We start from the raw sequence: 10,447 nt of genomic DNA, 5'->3' as shown, positions 1-10,447 counted from the left end.
GGGGGGGACAGGCCCCTGCCCCATTCCCCACCCCCCGATCCAGCCCCCCGGCCTGGGTCAGAGCCGGCGCCCCCAGGGGGGGACAGGCCCTGGCCCCACCTGCCGTGGAACCAGTCTTGGCAGATGTCGCACTCGATCATGAAGCGGGTCACGTCGTAGGGCAGCCGGCACAGGCAGTAGACGGGCACCGAGGCCATGGTGGCCCCCCCTCAATAAACCACTGACCCCCCCCTCAGGGCCAGCAAGGGGGCATGGGACACGGGGGGCCCCTCACCCCTCCCACAGCCCGGCCCAGGGGGACGGACACCGCTGGGCCCCCGGGGTGCCCCCAAATCAGTCCCAAACCCCACAAAAGAAACCCTAAGGGTCAACTGGGCTCCCCTCGACACCCCAGAAGAGCAAATGCCCCCTCGGGGTGCCCCACGCTGGGGCCACTGACCCCCAAGCGAGCCTGAGCCCTGGGGGGTCTCCCCTCCCCCTGCACCCCGCGGGGGTCACCCCGCCCCCCCCGTGCCCTAGAGACGGGGATCTCCCTCCCTCCCTCCCTCCCACCTGCACCCCACGGGGGGTCTCCCGCTCCCCTCCCCCAACCGAGGGGGGTCTCCCCGCCTCCCGCCGCCCAGGCCCCGCGGGGGGGGTCTCTCCAGGCCCGGTCCGGTCCCGCTCGGCCTGGCCAGGCCCCAAGATCCTGCTCCGGCTCCGGCCTCCCAATAAAGTTTATTCAAAACACGGGGAGGGGCCCCGGCGCCATCTTGGGAGCGGCCCAGGCCACGGCCGGGCGACGCGGCCATCTTGGGAGTGGCCTGGCTGGGTGCGGAAGCCATCTTGGCCCGGCCGGGCTCATCCGCCATCTTGAGTGTGGCATGGATCCCGGGCCGGGGAGCGGGACACGCGGGCCGGCCGGAGAGCGGCCTTCGCAGCGAGCCATGTGGGGAGGGGCCGCCAGGAGAGCCGGGCCGCCATCTTGGAAGTGGCAAAGGGCAACGTCCCCGGCTGAGCGGCCATGTTGGGAAGGGACCAGGATGAAAACGCCATCTTGGGAGTGGCACCAGCCCCCCCCCATAGGGTGTGGGCCCTGGTCGCCATCTTGGGTGTGGCGTGTGGCCACCGTTGTGTCACTGCCCGGGGTCACCCCCGCCCTCCCTCCTGGTGCCCAGCCCCCACTCCCCTCCCAGAGCCGGGAGAACTCAGGAGTCCGGGCCCCCAGCCCCCCCCCCTGCTCTAACCACCAGCCCCCACTCCCCTCCCAGAGCCGGGAGAACCCAGGAGTCCTGGCTGCCAGTCCCCCCTGCTCTAACCACCAGCCCCCACTCCCCTCCCAGAGCCGGAGAGAACCCAGGAGTCCTGGCTCCCAGCCCCCCCTGCTCTAACCACCAGCCCCCACTCCCCTCCCAGAGCCAGGGAGAGAACCCAGGAGTCCTGGCCCCCAGCCCCCTACCTTCAGCCGCCGCGCAGAAGAAGAATCCAGCGCAGCTGCGGTTTACTAAAAGAATAGACTTTTATTAAGTACTGTAAGTCTCTCTCCTCGATCACAGACGACCGTACCACGCATCCAGATCCACCAGATCCACCCAAGCGAAACACATCGCCCCTGCCGGCTTCGCCTCCGCCACGCAGCCTTCCCCCGCGTCCCCACGACTGCCAATTTCCCTCCCGAAGCGGGACCCGTCCCAACTTACATGGATAAACTAGGGAGCGAGTTGTGGGGTCTGGGGCTAGTGGGACAACAGGGTTTTTATAGTCATGGGGCTGAGGTGCAAGGGAAGTAGAGGTAACATTTATCCGTCCACTAATAAACACGTGTCAGTAGCTTTAAAAAAAAGGGGGGGGTGGGGGGATTTAAATGATAAGATTAATAACAACAAAACCTGTGACATTTCTTACTTGGATTTTTTTCCCCTCGTAAATATCATACACAACTGTAAATTGACAAGATCGCAAGGAAGAAAATAACCCGGCTGCTCATTTCAGTGAAAGATACTTTGAGGTTTAAACCAAACAAAAAAAAACCCCAAACCTAGGTTCTTATGCTAAAAGCATTTTAAAAGTTGGGGAGAGAAAATATACGTATACATAGCTACGGTTACAAAACCCGGCAGCTTCAGAATGATTTGAAGGATTGGGGAAGGGGGGCGCCAAGTGGGGAAAGGAAAGTCAGCTGTTTTACAATTTAAGAACCAAAAAAAAAAAATATGATTGAGACTTTTGAGGTTTGCTTCAAAATAATCTCACTAGTCATTAGTTTCTATCCAGAAAAGCATCTAACATAGAAGTGCAATGACTATCATCAAAAAGGTGTTTGCCCCAGGTGAGGCGATAGGTAGATAGATAGATAGATAGATAGAGGAGGTGGATGGGGCTAGATAGATAGACAGACAGATGGGGTGCATGGGGCGGACTAGATAGATAGATAGAAATAATTTTAATTTCAAAATTGGAGGAGGGAAAGTTCTTAACATCAACAAAAATTATTTTAAAAAATCCTTAACCATAAATAGCAGTATAAACCCAAAGGATTTTCAATGGGGTCTGATTTTAAAAAGTTAAATTAAATCAGCAGCAAAGGAAATTAACAGGAGAAAGACGCCATGAAGCAGAGAGGCCAGGGGAACAGAAAGGGGTCCAGGCCTACTTAGCAGAAATACAGGTCAGGAGACAGCTAGCGCCCAGACCTGGCTCTACTGAATTCGCTAACTAGATTAAACTGAAACACCAGGACTGCTCACTGCCCAGTTGCTTCTCACGTGCGGCTGGGGGAGCGGTGAGATTTTAAAGGCCAGCGAATCTGAGCGCAGATTCTCAGACGCTGGGGCCGGAGCTGTGCCGTCAGACTTTATATTTGCCTCCAGGCCGGCCGGCCACAAACAATTCCCGAGGACAGGTTTTGTCTCATTAGCGAGAAAATTCTCTCTCCTTGGTGGAGGTCGAATGAAAATTCAAGAGAACGTGGTCGGGGGCCGGTTTCTGACACACAACAGGGGACACAAAGAGAAGACTGAGAAATCCACGTGTGAGTTAATACGATTCACACACACACCGTTTAAAAACTGAAAGACGAGGAGGAGGGGGAGAATAACGTCCGAGTGGCTAGCTTACAGCATCAGCCAGTTGATTTAGTGGACAAAGGTAGGAAGTCAGTAGCCACACCTGGCCCAGGGCAGGCTGGCTGGCTTAAAAGTCAAGAGAACTGCAGGTGGGCTGGTTCGATCTTCTTTGTGTTTTTTGTTCTCTTTTAAAGCTTTGAGTCAGCAAGAAAACGAAACTGAAAACCCCACTTCAGTGTGTGCGTCAGCCGCAGCTCCAAGTGGAAAGCAGTAATCCGGGAGCGGAAGGGTGAATGCAGACGCTGCTGCCAAGGGGCCAACCCCAGCGAAAAGGCTCCTCGCTGGCAGCACCATTTCAGCTGCCCGGATTCAATCCACAAAGAGCTGTAATGGGGCAGACCCCCACCTGGGGCACATGGTATAACTTGGGGCCAGACCCCCACTGGGTCCATCAGCCAGAGCTCCATGGAGTCAATGGGACCAGATCCCCACTGGGTCCATCAGCCAGAGCTCCATGGAGTCAATGGGGCCAGATCCCCACTGGGTCCATCAGCCAGAGCTCCATGTAGTCAATGGGGCCAGATCCCCACCTGGGGCACATGGTATAACTTCGCTGCAGTCAGCGGGGCCAGACCCCCACTGGGTCCATCAGCCAGAGCTCCGTGGAGTCAATGGGGCCAGACCCCCACTGGGGTCCATCAGCCAGAGCTCCGTGGAGTCAATGGGGCAGATCCCAGCTGGGGTCCATGGGCTGTAGCTCCACTGGAGTCAATGGGGCAGATCCCAGCTGGGGTCCATGGGCTGTAGCTCCAATGGAGTCAATGGGGCAGACCCCAGCTGGGGTCAATGGGCCGTAGCTCCATTGGGTCAATGGGGCCAGACCCGCAGCAGGCGTCAATCGGCTGGAGCTCCATTGGGTCAATGGGCCGTAGCTCCGTTGGGTCAATGGGGCCAGGCCCCCAGCTGGGGTCAATGGGCCGTAGCTCCATTGGGTCAGTGGGGCCAGGCCCCCAGCTGGGGTCAATGGGCCGTAGCTCCATTGGGTCAATGGGGCCAGACTCCCAGCTGGGGTCAATGGGCCGTAGCTCCGTTGGGTCAATGGGGCCAGGCCCCCAGCTGGGGTCAATGGGCCGTAGCTCCGTTGGGTCAATGGGGCCAGGCCCCCAGCTGGGGTCAATGGGCCGTAGCTCCGTTGGGTCAATGGGGCCAGACCCCCAGCTGGGGTCAATGGGCCATAGCTGCATTGGGTCAATGGGCCGTAGCTCCGTTGGGTCAATGGGCCGTAGCTCCGTTGGGTCAATGGGGCCAGACCCCCAGCTGGGGTCAATGGGCCGTAGCTCCGTTGGGTCAATGGGGCCAGGCCCCCAGCTGGGGTCAATGGGCCGCAGCTCCGTTGGGTCAATGGGCCGCAGCTCCGTTGGGTCAATGGGCCGCAGCTCCGTTGGGTCAATGGGCCGCAGCTCCGTTGGGTCAATGGGGCCAGACCCCCAGCTGGGGTCAATGGGCCATAGCTGCATTGGGTCAATGGGCCGTAGCTCCGTTGGGTCAATGGGCCGTAGCTCCGTTGGGTCAATGGGGCCAGGCCCCCAGCTGGGGTCAATGGGCCGTAGCTCCGTTGGGTCAATGGGGCCAGACCCCCAGCTGGGGTCAATGGGCCATAGCACCATTGAGTCAATGGGCCGCAGCTCCGTTGGGTCAATGGGGACAGACCCCCAGCTGTGGGAATCCCCAATTGACACCAGCAGGGGAAATGGGCTCCATGCTAGTCATAAAGTGTTTCACCCAGATAAGGAAAAAAACCATGGAGAAATTTAGCAGCACAATCCCAAAGCCTCCAATATGTTCCAGGTTCATATGAAGGACTGGCCGAGCCGAGCTCCAGCACACGAGGCCAGCAACTTTCACCAGTCAGTCCTGCAGCCAGCCTGACGGCTGAGAGAGATGTGTGTCCTCCCGATTCCACCGCTCACTCGCAGGGCTGAACCTGGGAGGAAATACCTCTCCTCCTGCCTTTGTCCACTGGTTTCCATTGCCCTCGGCTGCCAGACACGACGCCCGCAGCAAGCCACGCGCACGCTTCAGCCAACAGCAATTTCACACACATGACTCTGGGCTTTGATGGATTTTTCTGGGGCTTTTCCACCTTCTCTGAAGCAGCTGGGACCAGCCCCGGCTGGAGACGGGACCCCGGATGAGGTGTTTGGAGCTGCTGAGCGTCGACAGATTGGCAATGGGGAAGTTTCATCTTCCACTGCAGCCCGAGCCTGCTGGCATCATCTGGGCACGTCTCACCTAAATCGATTCCCTGCGGCCCCTCACAACTGCTCTCTCTCTCTCTCCTCGGACCCAGTGAAACCGCCCGGCCCTACACAAGACTCGACTTCTGGCCTTGGACACGGAAACACGGGGTCTTCCAGGCCACGAGCAAGGCCCCGGATCCTCAAAGGTGCCCGACTCCACGGGCCAGAAGGCACCTCAAGAGGTCATCCAGTCCAGCTCCCGACACGGAGGCAGGAACAAATAAACCTAGACCGTCCCTGACAGGGGTTTGTCTGACCTGTCCTTAAAATCCTCCAACGACGGGATTCCCAAATCATCTCCTCAGTGGTTCCTCGAGGAGCTAAGTCCCTTGCTGGGTGGGGCAATCGAGGCTTCTTGAATGCCAACGATGAAAGAAAGGGATCTTCTTACCTCCGGTCGGGTTTGCGGGGCACCTCACGACATCAGGAAAGGCAGCGTGGGTGGGAACTGAGGCCCCAAAGCAGATGTGGAAGGGGCGAGGAAACTGGCCACGGTTTTCCACAAGGGACGAGCGATTTCCAGCACGGGGAATCTGCAATTCTGCCGAATGGTGCCGAGAAAGAGGCTTCTGCAAAGCCAACTGAGCCAGCGGCCCCAACTCGGATCAGTTCAAATCCCCCATCCGAGGTTGAGATTTGCGCTCGTTTTATTTCCAGTGTAAATCTAAAAGGTGACTCTCTGCCGATCTAGTCAAGACCGCTACACCCCTGCCAGGCAGGATGCTTATCTCGGTGGTTTTCAGCGTAGTTTATGTCACTTGGCGAGGGGCGTAAACAATCTCACCTGGACGGGAAGACCCCAAGAGCTGGAGAACGGGCCAGCTCAATTGGGAGTTCGTCCCAGCTGTTAATCACCTGATGGGTAAGAACTGGGCCCTTCTTTTCCATTTGTATTGGTCTGGCTTCAGCCTCCTGCCTCTTGCTTTTCAGCAGCCTGTCTCCACCAGACTAAAGAGCCCTGTAGTACCGTGACTGCCAAGCTTCTCCAGCAGAATCCAGTCCCCTCTCGATCTCCTTCCGAACCCCGCTGGCTGCTCACGCCTCTCCAATCATTTCCACGGCTCTTCTCCGCGCCCCAGAGCGACTCCGTGTTTAAAATCTCGGGGACGGCAAAAACTACAAATCTTCCGACTGCTGGATGCGTTTCAGAATTTCCCCCTGGGAGTTTAGCGGAGGGAGTTCGGGAGGCTGTGATTTCAGGTTTAGTTTTCTGGATTTCAGAAGAGAAAAATGGCTGCACTGAATTGGGATGAGCTCTGTAAAATGCTGAGGGTCCTTAAAATCATATCTTCCCTCCCCCGCCCGAAAAGGGGGTTATTCCAGCAATAAAAGTGATTGCAATTCCAGGCGTCTGTCCCTAAAGATTCCCAACCCCAAATGCTTCAGATTGACTCCTTCGCGATTCGCAGACACGGCCGATTGTCTCCAGACACTCAGAGACGCCTAATCTGAAGCCTGACTTTGAAACATGGTTAAAGTAATAAAAACCGACAGGGTGACGCCTGCTGACAAGCTGCCTCGGGCGGGGGGCGTCTTCCGAGCGTTGGATTCGGAATTGGCCTCGGTTCGAAAGCTCAAGTAATCAGAGTCCGGAGAGAGTTTTCCGGAGTCTTTGCTGGCGGATCAGTCAGGGATAAAAGGGTTCTGTGCCCCCGATCGCAAAAGGGGGCGTTAAATTTCCTCCCATCCCCCCACCCCCGAGGCGGGGGAAAAATAATATATAAAGTTTATCGAGATTTGGCCTGTTTCCTGCCCCCTCCCTGTTCCCCAAATCCCCATGTCTCTGCCTGGATCTGGGGGAATTCAAGCCTTCCCGTGCCGACAGGGGCGTGGATTGGTCAGGAGAGGAGCCGTCCGGGGGGCCAGGATGGGAATTCACCACCAGCCCCCCGGCCTGAAGTTAGAGTCGGGGGGATTAGGATACAAAACCTTTCCACCAGATTTGAATAGGACTTTAAGGAGGTCCCCCCCACACCAAATACATCCCCGACCAGTCAGCCTCCAAGTCCCCGCATTCCCCTCCCATGGGATAGAAACCCTAACAGCCCCCCAGCCTCAAAATCCCTGCCCACCAACCTGAACCCCTCCTCCACCCTCCATTGGCCAGCCCAGCTGGAAACCGCGGCCAGGAGGGAGGACTCCGCGGAAGTCTGGTTTCGGAGGGACCCCCCCGATTGCCCCTGCCCCCCTGGGTCTGACGCGGACTGCTCTGGAGCTACGGCTGGGGACATGGGAATTCCTCCCCCCAAAATACGTAGTTTCTATATAGAATCTGTCTCTGTAAATATAATCTCTCTCTTCTCTCTGTACAAAGCACGGGCGGATTTCAGCCATCTGCGCCTCTGCCCCGAACTTGCCCCTGCGCCGCCCGAAACGAACACGGGCTGGGGGCGTCTGCACCCGCCAAATATTGGGGAAATCCGCCTCCCCACCCCTGGGATGTTTTGGGGCTCCACCCAGAGCAGCGAGGGGCGCTGTGGGTGCCGGGGAGTGGAGGGCGCCCAGCGTTGCAGGGCAGGGGGCACCACGACATCACTCCTCCCCACTCGCTTTCATTCATCCTGGCTGGCTTCCTTTGAACGGCTCCCCCTATACTTAATAGCATTTCTCCCGCCCCCCCCACCCCCCGCTACAAGAGCCGGGGGAGGGGTATATATAATATGTTAAAAACCATAAAAAACCGTCAACTCCCCACCCACAAATATTAAAATAAAAAAATAATAAAATACGCCATGTTGTGGAGCCAATCAGCATGATCGGGGGTGGGTGTGGGTGCCAGGAGGGGACAGGGGGTAGGAAAACAGGTACAAATCCTCCCACAATGCACTGGGGCACTGTAGGAGACCATCCCTTTATTAGGGGACGATCCCCCACAATGCACTGGGGCGCCGTAGGAGATCCCCCACAATGCACTGGGGTGCTGCCTTTCCAACCCCCCTGTCCTCATGGTACCCTGAGGCTTTCACACTCCTGGCCCCGCCCCCGAATCAGGTCCCCCCCCCCCCGTCACTCTTCCTTCTGCAGAGCCGGGAGGGGCAGCTTGGTATCGGGGCCGCGATCCACCTCCTGGGCCAGCCGCCCGCAGTACTGGCCCTCGTCACTGCAGGGGTCAGCGTCTCTGGCTAAGGCACATTGGGATGGGGCCGGGGGGCAGGGACCGTCCCCCGAATCCTCGCCCCCGTTCACCTGCGACGGGGACTGCCCCCTCTGCAACTCTGCTGATTTGGCTGCTCCCTCCAACGAGCCCTGCGGAGAACAGGAGTGCAACATAATCGGACACCCGCTGGAATCCCATCCCGATGCAGCCACCTCTGGGGCGGGGCAGCTGGGGAACAGCCACACATAACGCTGCACGGGGACAGCAACCCAGTTGTAGGGGGGCGGGGGGCATGGAGAAGGGTTGGCGGGAGCATCCAGACCAGTGGGGCTGAGGGAAAGGCAGAAACACGTACCTGCTTGCTAAGTTTCTTGTTTCCTTTGGGGAGTTTTCCAGACCCGTCTCGATTGCGTCTGGGGTGGAGCAAGGCGGAAAATACTACTGATTAGCTAGCAGCAGGGTTGTTACACTGACGCCCCCGTAATAAGAGTAATTAAGTAATGGGCCTACTAACCAGGGTGACGTTAACGAGGATAAAAACAGTGGCCATTAATAGTTCTAATGATTACAAATAATATAAGCATAATTCATGAGGACAGGGATGGCTTGCCGGGTGCTGAGATGCAGCTGTCTCTGGGGCAGGGCGGCTGGGGAACAGCTGCACATAACGCCACACACAGATGGCTCGCATGGTGCAGAGATGACCCAAGGGGAGAATGCTGGTTCCCCAGCAGCCAGCCAAGCCTCTCTCCAGCCCACCCCTCAGCAGTGCTGCGGTACTTACCCCTTCCCTGGCCCCCCGACAGACACCACCTGCATCCCAAAGGAGCCCCGCCCCCGCGAGGGCTTACTGCCCGCCCACTGGCCGACAACCATGCCGGCAATCTCCAGCTTGCCCCCCTGAGGCGGGATGGGGTGGAGACCTAGGGAAGCGGAGACAGAGGGGGGGAGATGAGTGACAGGTGACACTAGGGTCACGTACAGGCCCCAGGAGATATGAGACAGTAGCAGAACGTCATCTTTTGGGTCAGAAACAGGGTCTGCCTGAGTCTGCAGAGAGCCTGAGCCGGTCACTGGGAGAGGTGTGAACTGCCCTGGGCATAACCAATCCCTGCCTGAGTCTGCAGAGACTCTGAGCCAGTCACTGGGAGAGGTGTGAACTGCCCTGGGCATAACCGACCTCTGCCTGAGTCTGCAGAGAGCCTGAGCCAATAGCACTGACAGTGGAAATCTGCCCCGATGCATCTCAATAGGATGATGCCCCCCAGCCCCACTGCTCTGGAGCACCCCACCAGCCCCCCACACTCCACATATCTACAACTGGAGGGGGGAGAAAAGAGGCCTCTCCTACCCCTGCCTTCAAGAGGGCATACAATCCAGCCATCTGGGGATCCCACTTCTCCCACCAATGCCCCACGGGACAGGGCAGGGACACGGCTCAGGGGACACAACGCTCTCTCACCTGTGAACCCCCTGCTCCTCCCAGGAGTTGGCGGCAGCACAGAGCCCGTGGTGCGGGGGTAGAGGGGCATCGAATAGAAGGGCGCGGCCATGGCAGGCACAAAGGGAGGGGGCGGGAGCAGAGGGGGCGGGGCCTGGCGGTTGAAGTTCACGCCCTCCAGGATGCTCTGTCTCATCCTCTCCACTTTGGCTGCCTGCTCCGTCTGGAGAGGAAAGTGGGGGGTGGGGGGAGTTGAATCCATCTGACCTCCTCCCCCACATCCCTGCCCCTCCCCCACAGCCTGCCCCAATGTCAGAACATCCAGGTACTTCCAGACCAAGAGGAGCAGCCTCTCAAACCCCCTCCCGCACTCCCCTCCCAGAGCCAGGGATAGAACCCAGGTGTCCTGGCTCCCAGCCCCCCCTGCTCTAACCACTAGACCCCACTCCCCTCCCAGAGCCGGAGAGAGAACCCAGGAGTCCTGGCTCCCAGCTCCCCCTGCTCTAACCACCAGACCCCACTCCCCTCCCAGAGCTGGGAGAGAACCCAGGAGTCCTGGCTCCCA

At 58.4% G+C, this 10,447-nt stretch overlaps 1 protein-coding gene across 2 annotated transcripts in view; it reads right to left on the bottom strand.

The window, feature by feature from the left end:
* Nucleotides 1–4,692: 4,692 nt before the first annotated feature.
* Nucleotides 4,693–10,447, bottom strand: part of FAM120C (family with sequence similarity 120C) — a 16,656-nt gene continuing 10,901 nt past the window's right edge. For both annotated transcript variants that reach the window (XM_034792908.1, XM_034792909.1), the window contains 4 exons: nucleotides 9,904–10,105; nucleotides 9,226–9,364; nucleotides 8,797–8,854; nucleotides 4,693–8,590 (listed from right to left, as the gene is read on the bottom strand). In XM_034792908.1, coding sequence (XP_034648799.1) covers nucleotides 8,351–8,590; nucleotides 8,797–8,854; nucleotides 9,226–9,364; nucleotides 9,904–10,105 — 639 coding nt within the window. In that variant the 3' untranslated portion in view covers nucleotides 4,693–8,350. The remainder of the gene's footprint in view (nucleotides 8,591–8,796; nucleotides 8,855–9,225; nucleotides 9,365–9,903; nucleotides 10,106–10,447) is intronic.

The sequence above is a fragment of the Trachemys scripta genome, chromosome 16, assembly GCF_013100865.1.
Source record: "Trachemys scripta elegans isolate TJP31775 chromosome 16, CAS_Tse_1.0, whole genome shotgun sequence".
NCBI lineage: Eukaryota > Metazoa > Chordata > Testudines > Emydidae > Trachemys > Trachemys scripta.
Note: the sequence above shows the minus strand (reverse complement) of the source record. Positions and strands in the feature narration are given on the sequence as shown.